The sequence below is a fragment of the Chamaea fasciata genome, unplaced genomic scaffold (assembly GCF_029207755.1).
Source record: "Chamaea fasciata isolate MVZ Bird 193981 ecotype frontalis unplaced genomic scaffold, bChaFas1.0.hap1 SCAF_8, whole genome shotgun sequence".
Taxonomy (NCBI): Eukaryota; Metazoa; Chordata; class Aves; order Passeriformes; family Sylviidae; genus Chamaea; species Chamaea fasciata.
The window spans coordinates 27,445,114-27,462,009 of NW_027094093.1; the positions used below are offsets into that span (position 1 = coordinate 27,445,114).

General features: G+C 44.9%; 1 protein-coding gene across 1 annotated transcript in view; it reads left to right on the forward strand.

Moving 5' to 3' along the window:
- GLI2 (GLI family zinc finger 2) overlaps window positions 1-16,896 on the forward strand; it is a 188,563-nt gene that overhangs the window by 112,647 nt on the left and 59,020 nt on the right. The window contains exon 3 of the mRNA XM_066190248.1: window positions 9,152-9,257. Within this exon, the coding sequence (XP_066046345.1) occupies window positions 9,152-9,257 (106 nt within the window). The remainder of the gene's footprint in view (window positions 1-9,151; window positions 9,258-16,896) is intronic.

Sequence of the window (16,896 nt, forward strand, 5' to 3'; positions counted from 1 at the left end):
CGGGACTTCCTTGTGCTTATGGGGTTCTTCCTGGCTTCAGGAGAGCTCTGCTTTCATCTTATTTACTCTTCCCAGAGGTATAGAAAATAATGGTTTGTCCCCCTAAGGCTGCCACTTATCAGTAACCTGAAGACCCCAGGAATTCTTGTAGAATAGATAGATATTGCATTGCCTTCATGCACAAATGCTCATCTGAATGTTTGAAAATACTTCTACAGGCTTGAATGCATTCATCCTCCCACACCATTTTGATATTTTCAAAAGTTTTGGGTACAACCTGTTTTGTACAACCAAATCCAGGACTTCCATGTTAGCAGGCTTCAGAAAATTCCTGTTTTCTCACCAAGAAGTGAAATGCCCCGTTTTTGGTCACACAAGATGGGTGCTGCAAAGCCAGCTGCTGCATGGCAGCATGTTGAAGAGATTCCTGGGGTCCTCATGTCCCTGCCAGCAGCAGCTGTCCCTGCTCCTTTGGTGGATGAGGCAGGAAAACTGCTCCTGCTGAGTTTCGGAGATGGTAGTTGGCAATGAAGGAATTTCAGGGTTTGATTTTTTTAACGACAGTTCTGTGTTCTTATAGAAAATGTCGATGAACTCTTCAATTTTTAATCTAAATTTTCCATGTAGAGGGAAAGGCCATTTTTAGCCTCACTGTAATTGTTCCGTCTCTTTTGCCCAGGAAAAGACTGACAGTTTTAATGCCCTTATCAAAGGTCAGGCAGTGCACTGGAGAGAGCTGAGTGGAGCTGCCAGGAACTTCAGGATGGGTTAGACGTTGAGCTGAACAAGAATATCCTACTTCCATTAGGGCCTGAGTTCATTTAAGAGCGCTGTCTTCTTTTGGGGGTGAGGAGGAAATTTATGGGCAAATTCCTTCAGTGTTGCCTCGAGTTGGCCACGGGGCTGCGGGGGGAGCTTGCTGATCTAATCTCGCCCCATCCCAGCTGCAAGAGCCAGCTCGCTCGGCAGCCGCCTGCCTGCCTGTCGGACACAGCCGCGGCTCAGCAGCGCTGCCCCATCGCAGGCGCAGTGGCCGGGCTGAAATGTGCTCTCGGCTGCGCGGCCACCAGAGCCGTGTTTGTGCTTGCCATGTGCCAGCAGTGCCTGTGTCCTAGGCAGGGGTTGGGTAAAGGCACCCCTCAGCATCTTCAAATGACTTTTTTTTTTTTCTTTCTTTCTTCCTGAGCTGAAGCAGTAGAATAAACTTTGTAAGAGGAAAAGCTCCTCTGGGCCATCCCCAAGAAGACGGATGGTTATTGTGATTGCATCCAAGGCAGCTTCCTCTGGGATGGCAGAGAGGGACATCCTGCCATTTGCAGAGTCTGAGGGAGATGTTTGCTATCTTTCATGGATTTAATAATGGTATTTATTATGTAGGTAACCCCAGGAATGGGCTTTATTCTGTGTCAAGTAAGTGCCCACATGTGCTTCCGAAGCCTATGGCCCTGCTGGAAGCTGAGCAGGGAGCCCAGTGGCTCCTGGGTCTGTCTGTGGTAGTGAGGTGCATGCAGGGGCTCCAGCAGTACTGAAGTGGAGGGACAAGCCTAATCCTCTGCTCCTCACTGCACCCCAATTTCTCTGAGTGTGAAGTCACACTGACACTGTCCTGCCAGTGCTTTGAGATGTCAGTAAAATAATGCTTTTCAAGACATTATTTTTTGGTGATTTTATAGCTGAAGGGCAATGTGTTTTTTATTATTTCTTGTTTACTTTTCACATATCTGCATCCCAGCAAGGCCCCTTCTCCTTCCAACTCTCCTACAGGATATTTACCGTTCCCTGAGCTATTTGCCCAACAGAAGTTTGTTGTGTGATCTTTAGTTCTTATCTGGATGGGATGCCGTACCCAACCCACTGTTAAACTAAGCATGTTATCTTCTCCAACATCCTGACATACATTGTCTGAAAAACATCATTTTGTAAATCAGGCTATCACCATCTTTCTCCATTAGTTTTGTTATAAGAAGAGAAAACTTGTTCTGCATCCCTTTGGGTGGCAACAGCTGGCTGGATGTATTTCAAAATGGTCTGTAGTGCCTGGAGCAGGAGAGAGGTCTCCCCAGGTGAGCTGGTGGGGGTCTGCCTCCCGTTCTCCTTGCTATAATGCTCCCAGTGGGCCAAAATGAATATTTTCTATTATTCTTCTTGTGTAGTTCCTCTTTTATTTTTGTCAAAGCCATTGAGCAGGTAGTAAAACAACAGAATAATTAACCACTAATAATTGAAGTATGCTGTATGAAAACCAAACTGAATGCTAACAAGCCAAACAAAAGGAAAGTAGGCATGGTGCAGCCCTGTTTATCGTGCTGTCTGCTGGAATCATTATAGACGTTGATATAATAATACTGAGCACTTAATTACCACATCATTTTTAAAGTGCTGTATAAACATTAACCAAACCTCTGAGGTAGGGAAGTATTATTATCTCCATTTTAAAGAAGGGAAATTCTGACAAAGCGAGGTTAGTCAGTAATTTAGTGTCGTAAAGACAGGCAGCTGGTGGGGCGGGAGTAGGGGTTGGAGCTCCTTCCACAATTTTGGAGACAGAAAAACAGAGCTGCTGAGGCACCTCAGGTGGGTTTTTGTGAAATGCATGGTGCTGCCATTCAGAGAAGGGACACACTTGCCCAGACACCTCTCTATGCTTAGAAAATTCTCAGATTGGTGTAATTAGCCATTGCACAAGTATCCCTTTTTGAGGGAGGCACATGGTATATTTTGCAAAGTAGCTAAACAACATTAAAGTGAATCTCTCAAAAGGGGACTAAGAGGCAGCCGCTGTAGCTTTGTGGATCTGTTCCTGCCCCTTCCCATATTGATCTGAGTGGTGATTCTGGGAGTGGCTGTCCCTGCAAAGCCCTTAATATTCTGCTTGGTGGTATATGACTTCATCCGAGGAGAATCCCACAGACGCATCAGCGTGATCTGCTCTGTCATGTTTCTGTGACCCAATTTTCCCTGTTCTTTGTCTCAGACCTTCCCTGACCCCAGGCCTATTATCCCTTCCAATAATTCACCCAGACCATTATTAATGGTGCATTAACTTTGGCTGCGCTTTCAGTGAAGATGTTTTTCTTGTGCTCATTCATTCGCTCAGCTCACTTAAACAGCTAGATCATTATTCTGGGGACGTCACACAAACACAAAAACATCTCCCTTGCCGACACCTACAGTCCTGCAGTGCCTTGCCAGAGGGGCGGCCATCCAAATACAACAGTGAAACGCCCAGGAGGGACTATCAAAGGGAGTCAAGTAGCCACACACAGACTCAGTCGCTCAGGGCTGGGTTTGCCTTCCCCTGCTCGCACAATGAGACTGTCCGGGGATGCTCAGAACCCACCAACTCTAGGAGAGCTCTGATGTGAGGAAAATCACCACAGGAAAGCTGGGGAACAAAGCACAGGCCTGTCATTGCTCTTTCACAGCCACTGTACTTGTTGGATGTCGAGATACATCTCTTCAAATATATACTGTGGATGAGTAAAATTGGAATGTTAAAAACTGTAACATGAAAAATGAATGCTGCCTAAGATTTCTTTCTCACTTGATGCTTTGGGCTTCCCTGGGAGATACTGAGTGAAGAATACTTCATGTTTGTTGTACCTTAACCTTGTTCTTGAGAAAGAGAGTGAGATTTGGACGTCTGGGAGAAAATATGGGCAGCAAGAAGGGCCTTTGCAGATATCTGTTGTTTTACTATTATATTTTTCAAAGAAACTGGACCTGGGAGACAAAAAACAGAAGCAAAAGTTACTGTAAGCTGCTGTGTCGCACCAGGCGGCATCCCACCTTCCCCAGTAGGAGGGATTTGGCCTCTGACAGCACAGCTCAGTTCGCCTGTGGAAGTGCTGGTGAAATCTCATGAGCATCCTCTGGGACATCCCTTTTCCATTTTTTCTATCAGTTGCTTGTGCACAGCTGCTAATGACACTGCAGTGACAGGAGAGTGTGAGCTGGTGTCTGGAAAAGTTTTTCACCCACAAACACAAATCAATCCAGTACCCCAGGGCTCTGAAGCCTTTTAGAGATAAAGTTGATAAAGTTGCAGTTTCTGTCTGCTGTGATTGAGGTTCATTGGTATCCTGCTCTTGTTTGACTTTGTAGACTTGTGCAAGTTATTTTACATTAGCCTACTTCAACCCCTCTTGAGTTAAAAAACAGGACTGTGTTTCAAACGCATGTTTTCTTCCTTTCCTAAAGAGAGCTGAAGCTTTGTTAGTCTTCGCAAGGGAGCTTGTGATCCCCTTGTGAAAGCTGTGTCCCATGCATCACTGACTCCATAGGAAATCAAACCAAAAGGCATCTCAGGAAATCAGAATTTATGTTTCCTCTTTTATAAAATGCTCATTCTTATGGGGTCTTTTTGGCAGATTTGTTGAGAAAAGCACAACGGGTACTGAATTATCCAGTGATATTTTACTTTTTTTCCTCAACAAATGACTTTCACTGTTGATTGCAAAATATTTATGCACTATTTCTGATAGCAAAGAAACCTACTTCCGGGCTGGACTGCGTGTTCCCCGAAGAGACTGTTGGACACCATAGGAAAGCTGTATATTTTTTTAGCCCATAGGGTGGCCTGCACAACTCAAATGTGCTTCAGATAAAGCCTGGGGAGCCCAGTACATTTCTGTGTGGTACAAAGGGTGTTGGGGGTGGTTCTCAGGGTCTCTTCCCAGCCAGTCTTGCTGCTGCATCCCAGCTGCAAGTGGCAACTTCTTTAGGTCCTTTCGCGAGGGCTTTCTGAATTGTTTTTGTCAAAGCAAACTACAAATAAAACCCACACCACTGCCATGGGGTCTGATTTCTTCTTCTTTTTTTTTTTTCTTCAGCAAATGTGTAACCTGAAGTATTTGGAATAGAAAAAGCTTGCTAGACCCTTCCTAATTCTCACTTTTGAACTCAAAAAAGGTGCTGCTCTGAGTGATGTCAAAACGGCTCCTTTGCTCGCTATGCAAACCTGTACAGGCAGTCTGTGTTTCTCTTGAAGCACAGGTTTATCTGTAGAGATTATCAAAAGCCTGCATCATCCTCAAATAAGGGCTGTTCCTGATATCTCCCTCCCTGATTCCTGGGATTTTCAGCAAAGGGACATCCCCTTTAAACCTGCATTTCTGCCTCCTATCTTTTCTCTTTGAAGCCCAGAGGGTTGGCTGGCCTCTGAATAGACAAGGATGAGAACACAGCAGTGGGAGGTCCATGTCTTGCTCATAAACCTTGGCCAGAAAATCGGCTCCGACAAGTGGGGACAGGTAGCAGCGTCTTCCCCCTTATCAAATGGCTCAGCGAAGCAGACACATTCCTGCAGGAGCCCCAGTGGGGTGGAAGGTGGGGCCTCCTGAGTGTGCCTTGTGCTCTGCCGCCTGCTTCACCCTGGGAGCTGCGAGCCACCGACATGGTGTAGAACTGTGTCGTCTCTGGGCAAAACACACTGTTCTCTCATTGTCCCTGACCCTTGGGTGCTGCTTTTGATGTGTTCTTCGGCTTTCTCTTCCTTCAGAAGGAGCCAGAGAAAATGTTCATTTGTGGTTCCGGTGCTTGGGGTCTTTTGGAGGTGCCATGTCATGCCTTTACGTATCAGAGTATTGTAGTGCATGGCTTGGTATGGCCCAACCTTTTCCCAGGGAAAAGCTTTTCCCGGGCCTCCTACTAAAATCTCCCTTCTTCTTGTGTAAAGCAATCATCATTAGCTCTAATTGGGCAGCTTTGGGGTTAAATCTACAAAGATTGCTTGGGTTTGGTAAATCCTCTGCCACTGCAAAGCAGATAATGCTAAACAAAAGATTGCCTTGATTAGATTAAAGTTGGCAAATTCATTGCCCTAATCATCATATTGCCCTTCGCGTGGCCGTTCAGGAATACATCACCGTAACTTACTTGAAGTAATTGAATATAATTGTCTTTTTAACTCGTATGTGTAAAACATCCATCTTTGTTAACAGCGTGTGTTGCTGTCCTGTTGCCAGCTCACAGTCCTCTTCTGGAGGGGTGGGAACAAGAAGCAGAGCCAGGCTGACGTTTATGAATTGGTAGTTGATTGCCTATAAAACCATTCATTATTTCTGACCAAGCACCTGGATGAGAATAAAAATGAGCAGCACCAGCCACTTAGGCTTGGCTGGTGCTCCCAGGCAGGGCAGCAGAGGGGAAGTCATGAAGGGATGTCAAAAAAACCAACCTTTGCCCTTGCCTTTAGTGGCAGCAACGTACGGGGCACATGGTGGGTTGGAATTGGGGGTGTGAAACAGATACCCAAGGCAGAGGCATTGCTGAGCTTCCCATGGGCCAAATAGATTGAAATGCTAAAAGCAAACCAAGAGTGCAGTGGGAAGGAGGAAGTTCATGGAAATTTTTCTCCCATTAATAATCAGAAGTGTGAGGAGGGAGAAATTCTCTTCAGATGTCAATTTTTTACCAACAGATAGCTAGGAAAGGAGGCCAGGCAGCAAACAGCCCGTATTTTCTATTTCCCAGCTCTCCTGAGTGACAAGGAGTGACTCTTTTAGCACAGAAATTTCCACTGTTATCTCAGCAATCAATCATGTAGAAATGCATAGGTACAAAATAAAACATGGCCTGGCTTTTGAGATACTCTGTTTTACCTGGTTTTAGTAGTTTTATAATTATTAATAAATTAAATTGCCCTGGGGAACAGGCCAAAAGATTAGGGCAAGTCTCCACATCATTAAAACTCAGCTGCCATGGCCAATACAGTTTCAGCCCAGGTCAGCTCTCACTTCCCTGCACTCTAGGGATTAACTCAGCCCCAGACCTGTCCATTAGAGGCAGAGTGACCACCCTATTTTGGGAGGTTGCTAATCTTTACCTATAGGGATGCCACCAGCAGAACTTTGGGTTGATCCCAGGACCACAGAAGTTTTCTTGCTCCTTTTGGTTTATTTGTACAACATAAATATGGGGTGAGCAGTGCAGGAAGCCCAGCCTGGGGGGCCAGGCTGGAAGAGATGTTTGAGTTGTCAGCCACTGGATGTCTGTGCAGGGACACTTGATTTTGTGACCATGCTTTGTATGTGATGATGTAAAAGCTCAACTCCCTCTGGTCCCACAGCAGCCGTGGGTTGTGGCAGCAGCTGTGGCCAGGGAACAGCAGTGTCCCCAGGGAGGAGGACAGCAGCTGTAGGTGTCTGCCAGCCTAGGCTGGAGTTTGAGCTGATCATGGTTTGGTGAGACCAGAGGCTTTACTGTGCTGTGTGAGCAGGGGACGGGGTGTGACAGCTAAACTCCGGTGTATTTTTGATCTGGAAAAACACTAATTGCCTCTTAAAATGAAGACTCCCTACAAGTGTCCTTATGTAACAGATCATCCCTACCCAGGACAGTTAAGGGGTGAATCTTCCTGCAAAAGCAAATCCTGAAGGATCCAAGTTCATTCTCTCCCTGAGCTGCTTTTGGGAGAGGAGGGGAGGGGGGCAGAAGCGGGGGATGTGGTTAACAGTTAGTCTACTGTGTCCTGACATTAGGCGAGCTGCAAAAATACTCCCAGTGTATCAGGTAGTGTGAGGTGCCAGCCCTTTGCTGGAGCCCAGAGAGCAAGTCTGCTGCGGAGCCTTAAATACTTTCCACACCGACTACCTTAGCTTAACGCCTTTCAGCAGAGTTGGCAGGAGGGTTGTTTTTGTGTAGTCTCTCACCTCTCCCAGCAGCCTGGCTGACGCGCCTGTGCCGCGCTGTGCTTAGGGATTGAGCGTTGCAATGGGAGTAGGAGCCACAGATCCTCTTGCTGATATGCCGGGAAAGACGTATATGAGGATTACACGCAGGCTTTGCGCGACGGACCCGAGCAGAGCACAGCCCCACCGGACGGAGTAGGCATAGCTCTGGTGCAGCTGGAGTCACAGATGCAAAAGGCTGAATTATAAGTCTTCTGTAGAAAAAGAGTTTGGCATTTCTGAAGTTTGCTGAGCAACAGCGAGAGACTTGGCCCAAGCCTTCACACTTTGGTTTTGGATGGTGCTTCCCCAGTCTCCAGAGAGATGGTACCTGTCGCAGAGGCAAGTTACAGTGAAATACTGAGCACAGGCTGGGTTTTGAATTGCTCACTTAGGAGGTTGGATTTGTTTTATTTTTTGTCTCCAGTTAGACAGAAAGGCCAAGAAGCCAGAGAAAGAATGGTAAAACCTGCAGCAATACTAGTAATTCTTAATGAAGAACTTCTGACTCTCTGTAAAGGCAGAGCAAGACCAGCCTTCTATCTTTAAACTGGTCGCTGCCACCGATGTAGAAAGGGGCATCTTTACAGATGCGCGGAGCCCTGTCAGAGGGTGATGGTACGGGATCGCTATTATGGTTGTGCGGTATCGCTGTCAAAGCTCTGCTAATTCTATTTCTTTAGCTTCTGTAATTTTAGCAGGAAAGGCCCAGGCGGCCAGGCAGCATTGTCGGGGGTGGTGAGGAGAAATAACCTGATGAATTTTCCATCAGCTCAACTCACTCAAATATTCTCGCCGTTAACTTTTGGGGTCAATAATAAATATTAAAACCTCTAGATTTAATAAGTCAATGTAGGTGTTCGCTGCCTTTTGAGACCACTTTATCTTTCCATCAAAGATGAAACAAGCTTCTCAAATGAATAAAAAATAGGGCCTCAAGTGATTACAAGTGAGAGCAATTTGAGCTTTTCTCTCAGAACCTGGCAGTAGGCACTTCTGAGCCTCTTCTGACTGCCTAGACATTCTGCTTTAGCGCTGCTCTTGCTGTTATATTTTTAGGTAAATATTTCCAACTTGTGTGTACAGACCTTCAGGAACAGTGTTTGCTGCCAATCCAGGCTTGAGGGACGATGCAGGTTTGGATCCCACCAGGCTCTGTTGAGTCTGATTTGCGTTGCAAGTCTAGTTTTCCTTGGTGCTTGCTATAATCTCCTCAAGTTCAAAGAGCGCTTGGCTGCTTGTCTTTGTCAAAAACCCTGTTGGAGATCTTTTATGTCGAAGATGTAGGATTTTTCCGCATGACTTTGATTATTTATTCATTCCACTTCTCTGGTGTATGATAGAGCTGATATCATGAAGACCCCTTGTCTTGCACTGCTCTTGCTCTGAAATTCATGGAGATTTAGTGCCTTTGAAATTGTTTTAAAAGGGAAGGAAAAGTTTTTGAAGTCCTTTTTTTTTTCTTCTATTCCCCATAACAGTGCCGCAGCACATTTTTCCGGCCTTCCACGCTCCTTTGCCAATTGACATGCGCCACCAGGAAGGACGATACCATTACGAACCTCACTCAATCCACGCTATCCATGGGTAAGTCTTACACCTCCACTTCCGTGCCTTGCTAAAATGTCAGCCACCTGCAGTATTCCTGAAGTCCCTGGGACTCACTGTCCTTCTGGCAAGCTGGCCCTGCTGGCCACCCTCCACCTCACTGTCCCCATCCACTGGCAATGCTGACCTCCCTGGCAGGAGGGCTTTACAGCACTGTTGAGCCTATCGAAGTGCCCTGTGTGCAGGATGGGAGTATAGGGCTTCTTTGTCATCATTCAGCTCCGGTCCCAGGAAACAGGCTTGACATGTGTTTTTGCACCCACCGTGTTTCTCACATCATGCCTTGCCTGGGTCATTTCTGTCACCATCTTGGAAAAGACACAGCACTGCTCCCTCTCTTTGGAGACCTTGCGTACCATTCCTGCTTGCCAGTTGTGGGGATGGTGGTAAAAGGCTGCCAGGAATGCCGTAATTCAGTTTGATTTCAGCGGACAACAGCCTGAATGTGCTGGTGGCATTTTCTAAAAGTAGTAATAAGTCAGGTATTCATGGTGGTGTCCGTGTCCACCCTGGAGGGGCAGGAGTCTGGGTTTTGGTGGTCCCTTTCTCATGGAAGCCTCCTCTCCCTGAGGCAGCTGGCTGGCAGTGAGCACAGAGACTGGTCAGGGGCTACACCCTGAGAGGGGGTTCATGGTTAATCTCCTCATCCAAGACATGGCAGCTCAATAGTTCTTGATGTCTTGAAGGAGATGTTCACAGAAAGATCTGTTTTCACCTCCTGTAAGCTTTGATCAGGGTAAGGAAAATGGAGCCTGCAGGGATGTGAGCAGAGGTTCTTGTGTCTATGGGGCTGGAAATGTTTCTTCTATTCCCTGACATGCACCTTTGTCATGAGAGATGAGGAGCAGCATGATGGGGTTGGCAGTCCCATGGCCATCCCAAAACCCTTCAGCCTGCAGCTGTAACACAGGGCTCAGACATTAGCTGAGGGACACGTCCCAGAGCACTCGGTGTAGGGGAACCACTGTGGGCCAGAATCATTTGCAGGAAGAAGAAGAATAACTGGGGCTCATCACTTAAAAAACTCTCATTTGATCCCCTGGAGTCCTGTTGCAGCCTTTCTGTCTGGACAGAGGCTGTGCTCACCCAGCTTTGCAGGGGCTGTTTGTGGTGCTGTGCTGCTTCTGAATAGCTGTGAACGCGGGACAAACCCTGGGAAGCAAGTAATGTAGACAGCAGCAGCAGCCATATCTGTGGAGCTCCACAACTACCACAGCTTTATTCTGCTTCCAAAATACTGCAAGAAATAAATGATAGGGCATTCCCCTGGATCGTACCAGAAGACAAGTCATTGTCTTTTTAGCTGACAGTCAGTTTGACTGGATGTTTAAAGGGGCACAGCAGCTTCTTCCATGCTGTGTGCAAAGGGGAAATGACAAAGCAGGTTGCTAAAATGGGAATGGGGCAGGGATTAGGGAGGTTGCATGAAATAGTTCTGATCTTTCATGCAAAAAGTGTAGAAAAAAGGACAGAATAATAACTTGCTGGGAGATTGTTAATAAGCTAGAGCTCCGGCTAATAAAACACGTATAGAGGGGGGTGATGTGCAGAGTAATGGTTAGAAGAGAGGCTGGCAGATGTTCTTATGTTTGTCACAGTTTGTGTGCCCTGCTCAGTGCTCCCCTTCAGTCCTCACAAGGAGGTTTGGGGGCACTGCATATGCCCTGGGGCTCCACAGCATTTTCTATGGTGGGGTCATGAGGCAACGTCTTCTACAAAATGCAACAGAGCTTGCCACTGGTGCTACGTACCTATGAATCAGATCCCCAGTAATCCCAGTATTTTTTCATATTGGTGTTGTCCAGCTGATCAACTCTGGCCAAGTGTACAATGCTGGCAGATCATCTGCACCACTAATAATTATCTACTGTGTTAGCAGTTACTACATTGTCTGTTAGTGGACCAAGCATGTCCTGCTTAGTATTTGGGTAGAGTTGTTGGCAAATACCTGTTGCATTTCTTCTTTCGGATTCTTCTCGTTCCTAGCAGCTCCTCTCACAAAACCAACTTGCAAGGTACTGGAGAGAAAACTTGGTTGCAGGTCTTAAAGAGGAAACAGTCCTCTTTGAAACTATCTGGGCACTGCACTGAAAGGTGCCTTTGTGGCCGGAGAAACACCAAAGCTGAGCAGCCAAGTGCTTCTTGGCTGCAGCAATTTTTTAGGGTCGAGGGAATGCCACTTCCATTTGGCTGATTGTCAAGTACCCTGCACTATGGCACACCAACATTGGGAAAATTCTCTGCAGCTGTAGTCTCAGTAATTTTTCCTCTTCAAATTTTATCTGACAACATCTTAAAATCATATCTTGCCATTTGCTCCTCTTATTTTGTATTCTACTTCTCTTTTGTCTTTCTTCTCTCTCCTCTAGTCTCTGCTCTGGAGGTCACAATGCAGCACTCACCCTCCTCACTGGAGGATGTCCAGTGTGAAATCATCCAGACATGGTAGTAGACCTGGGCCAGAACATACTTGGTGGTTGTATGGCTCTTGTTCAATACACTGGGTGGACTCTGTGGGCACAGATGAGCTTCTAGAAGTTTGTACTCTGTCCTGGTAGTGCAGAAATCAATCCTTGTTTCAAAAGTAAACAGCCTGAAAAAAAAACCCCAAGGGCATGTGCATATTTTCACTCTAGAGAATTATGGCAAATGTTTGAAAGAAAAATTGCGTCACTGAGTTTTGGCTTTATGATTAATGTGATCGGTGCCTGACAGAGAGCCCCCAATTCATCAAGCCTAAATTCTACCTGTCTGCTGTCTTGACGGTACCAAATTTATCTAATTATTTGAACATTGCACGGCAAATTAAGTGCAGTCTCATTTGTTGCTAACTATGGGGTCTTATTATCTGCCTGCTGTATTATGTCAAAGGTTTGTTTCCTGATTGCTCGATGTGACCTGGCAGTGCATTCCCCTTCATCAGCTTTTGCATTTGGCCTAATGAGAACATACATTATTTTATCTCAACTGGAGAGAATGTCTCTGCAAGGCTCTCTTGAGCAGAACCACCTGTGGGACCCTTTGCTTGGGAACATAGATGGGAATGTGAAATACTTGTGTAAAAAAGGACCCTGATGCCAAGACAGGCCTGAAAGACTTGCTGTGTTTCTCCTCAGTGTTGTCATTCCTTGTGTCTCAATGATTTTCTTGTTAAGCAGCATGACAAATAATTTTCAGGACTTGAGTCTTCATCTAAATCACTGAGAATTTATTATATATGTCCAGAAGCAGATTATGTTGGGGTTTCCTGAAGTACACTTTTAGAAATTGTTTTGTGTTTTCTCCAGTCATTAGGACAATCCACTTTTCTGTACAACCGCAGTTGGCTTTTCTTATTTGGTGCTGAATTTTTTGGACATCTTAATATTTGGACTTTTTTTCTTGGCATTAACAACAGTTTGACAGAATTGTGGTACTTGCTTGGCTTGCCTAGAAAAATGAAGTATCTCATTCAGATCATCCTTGAGCTCTGTGCAGTGCAAACCAACAGGAATATTGTGAATTCAGGATATTGTCCTGGATTGCAATGATCGTGGGCCTGTGGTAATATGGAGGATAGAGGAAGAGGCAGGATTGGAGCCTAGTGGATACTGTAAAGGATACAATGCAGAATGGAGTGAAACTGAATATGGGATGAAAGCTATTCCAGGAATGTAGAACTAGAGCAGAATGAATAAAAGAAACTGTAGTGGTGCATAGAAATTGTATGAGCCAACACTTCCACAACATAACATTCATTTAACAGTAAGTAATACTACAGTACTCAAAGGCTAAGAAAAGACAGGAAAATTAATTTGGAGGTTCTACATTATTCTAGAGATACAGGATCAGATTACAGAGCCACATACTGTTTTTTCCCTGTGATCCTTTCTTCCAGAGCACAGGATGGCCCAGGCTCTGTGAAAGAGCAGTGGTGGGTCTTACATGCATTTTCTGCATGCAGTTTTTATTGATTTGTCAGAATTTCACTCTTCACCGTTGGTTGTAGGTCAGCACTATTTGAGCAAAAGTCATCAGCCAAGTGTGTGCAGGCTCAAAGCTGAACCAGAGAAATTCACTTCCTAGGTTAGTACAGGTCCTTTTCTAACAAAAGGGGTATTTTGTATTTTAGTGAACTTCTTCGCAAATACCTAATCCACTGGGGCCTGATCTCTGCTTTAAACTAAGGGGACAGCATCAGCTTTGCAAGATCAAGCCCTTGACTCCAGAGGAAAGTTGCTACCATATTTGGGAGGCAATCACATGCTTACCTTTTAATATTATTGTCATTGTTATTGTTATTATTGTTATTATTAAAATCACAACAAAAATAACTAAAAACTCCCTAGCTAAGCTTAAAAGTCTTTGCCAATGCAAGAGCCTTCGGGGCTAACCCTAGTAAACAGCATGCCTAGGCTTGACTCAGCAAGAAGCTTTTTAACAGTAGCTCCTAAACTGTGGTTAAAACCCATCAGGCATTGTGCACTGTAAAAAACAAAAGCAGCCTTGTTTTTCTACCAACATCCTGGTGGTGTTGTAGGATGCAGTTCTGACATTCTTTATTAACAAGATATTGTTGCTCTTCTGTCCACACATAAAAATAGTAAAAAATCCCAAACCCTGAGCTGACAATCACAAATTCCATGGTTTTCATTAGAATTGAATTGTCCCAAAGACCTTAACACAGAGATGACTCCATCTCCATGATGATGTGGAGTTGTCCTTAATTTCCCTCTGGTGGGGATTTTATCTCATTTAATCAAGGATATTCCTCCATTTCCCTGAAATCTTAATATATTATTACAGATTTTTCCTGATATCCAGCCTACACGTTTTTTCTTTATCTGATTCTATTACCCCTCCCCACTGAAGTTTGTTTCCTTTTTACTGTGTTAAAAATTACAAAATACCTTTTCAGGACCACTTAAAGTGTTCCTGAGCTGTTTAGGCAGGGTGATTCACAGGCAGAGGAGTTGACTGTTAAACCTTTCATCATAAAAAGACTATGTCTCAAGTGTTTACAAATATGCCAAATCTAATGTCAAACCCCAGATTTTCCATGTTGAATATCTGTTCCAGTCTGGCTCTCTTTCTCCTTTGTTGTTTTTTGTGGGATTCAGCCAAGGGAGGCCAAGTGGGGTTAAGGGAAAATATGTTGTTTAGCCATACAAAAAATAATCATCATCATCATCTTATAACTGCTTTTAGAAACACCAGTGTCTCTTGCTTTAGAGTTGGAATTTGTTATTGTCGCAGATGCGCCTTTTGCTGTTCCCATTCTACAAAAACACACACAAAGTCCCATCAATTTTGCCAGATAGGAGTCCTTTGAAAAGTCTTGCGTCCGATACACGCACTGAAGGGCCGTCAGAGTTTTGAAGTGAAATTTTCTGAACACCCTGACTATGCTTCAGCTGAGCCTTGCCGAGGCTTACCTGACAGCGCTCCTCATTTTTTGCTGAGGCCTCTCCGCCGTCCTTTATACCCAGAGGGTATAAAGGAAGGGTTTGCAGTGGAAGTGTTTTTCAGAGGAAGGGTTTGCAGTGCATGTTGTTGATGCTGCCTTTGTGCATTATCAGGCACACATAGAGTGCCTTCAGTTATCCTCCGTGGGGCACGGCTCCCCTGGGGCTGCAGCTGGGATCCTGTCGCACGGCTCGGGATAGGACCCCTGGCGATGGTCATTCCTGCAGCAAGGATGCCGCTCAGCTGAGCCACAGAACGTACATACCAATAAAACCTCTGTGTTTTCATATTTACTTTGCTACTGGAGTAGAAAATCTTTGGCAGGTCGTGATTGATGGTACTGTGCTGCTTAGGAGACAGAGCGAGCTCCCTCCGGAGTCAAAGCAAACAGCTGCTCAAGAGAGGCCTTCTTATGTGTTTTGCAAAGTTTTACGACTTTCACCAAATAGATACATTGCTCATTTGGGAAACAGGTTTGGGGGCTCCCACATCCAATTTATTCTGTCCCCTTCTTTCCCACATGCTTCTTTTATTTATTTAAGAAAATCAGAATGTGTGAGTTTTCAATGGTTTGCGAGGGCTGGTCCTCTCCAGAAGGCTGGTTCAAACCTCTCCCTGGTCTGTAATTAGCAGACGTCTGTTGCTTTGAGGTGGCTCGTTGGTAACCTACAGGAGGTGATCTGGGGGACCGTCAGTTCCAGGCTTAATACTTGATGGTCACTTGATCCATCTCCAGGAGACCGCAGGTGAAATACTAGGCTTCTGCTGTCATGCTCTGGGAGCTGGAAAAATTACTTTAATTCTATCTGTGCTTTATTTTCCTCATCTCTAAAATGTTGTCAGAGTAATACTCACCCTTTTCATATCTTGAGAACTAAGAAAAAAACTCCTTTGGCTTCTGAGATTGGTCTTGTAGCACATTTTCAAGAAACAGGGAAGAGATTACACAGCGCTACCTGCCTGTGCAGAAACTGAGAAGGTGCCTGCCTAACAACTTCTGCTCTCAGTGGGAGGACACGCTGATCAGGTCTTTGCAAAATGGGGAAGGTGTGATCCAGAACACTGATCAGGGCTTATATGTTTCTCTAGGCTTTTCCAGTCTCATAAACTATTCTGCAAAAAAAACCAAAACAAACTGAAACAAACCAAAAAGCAAACAGACAAACAAACAAAAAACCCCAAACCAACGAAATACAAACCTCCACAGCTTTCTCTTTAGAATCTTGTTAAAAATTTTCGAGTATATTCCATTATGAGAGAGATCTATGCATCTGTGCTGTTCGTTAAATTCAGGATAGTTTTGTCATGTGTTTAGTTAAATAGCCTTCAGAATAGTTAAATAGCCTTTGAATAACTGAAACCTAAAGTCCAGAGGGACCTGAAGGGGAGTTGTTTTCAGACTCAGTACACCATGCAATGAAATGCAGATTAGGCTTGGAAACATTTGGGCTGGATCTCCAGTTGCTGAATGCTGTGACATCGGGCTGGTTGAGGGGCCTGGGTGAGCTCAGATGGAGTCATGCCCATTTGCACTTCGTGAAGATCTGGGCTACTGAGTTGCTGGTGCTGTGGAGAACTGCACCTCTAATTTAGCCTAATCACCGCCAGAAGTGTAAAAATGGCTAAGAGGTTTTAGTACTGAGAACAAAAGCATGGTCTTTGAGGTCTTTTATGTAAACCTCTGGCATGTGTTCATTTAATATGATGTCACTCTGTAATCCACCATTGCTTTTAAATGTCATTCTCAGAGCTTCATGTCAGCGAGTCTTAAGTGATAATCCCTTTGCTTACCTCACTTTATAGTAGATTAAAAGTGACTTCATGCTTCCACCTTATCCGCTGTTAAGCTTGTGCTTTAGGAAAAAAATTTATTTGAACTCTCTTCTCCTGCTGCTTTCTAAAGAGTTTCTAAACAGAGAGTGTGTGTCTTTCAGAAGCTATCTCAATAGGATTGCCCATTCTCCAGTTCTTTCAGCATCTATGAAAATGGATAAATGTTCAGTGCCAACTTCGTGCCCTTTTAAACTGCAGTGTTCTGAATTTGTTTCTCAAGTTTTCTCTCAGCTAAATGGGGAGCACTGCCCTTCCTGGCCTCTTCTTTTTCTTAATCCTAAATAAATCACCTCTCACCAGCTTCTTGCAGTCATGAAGAAAAGAGATGCTGAGACCTGTT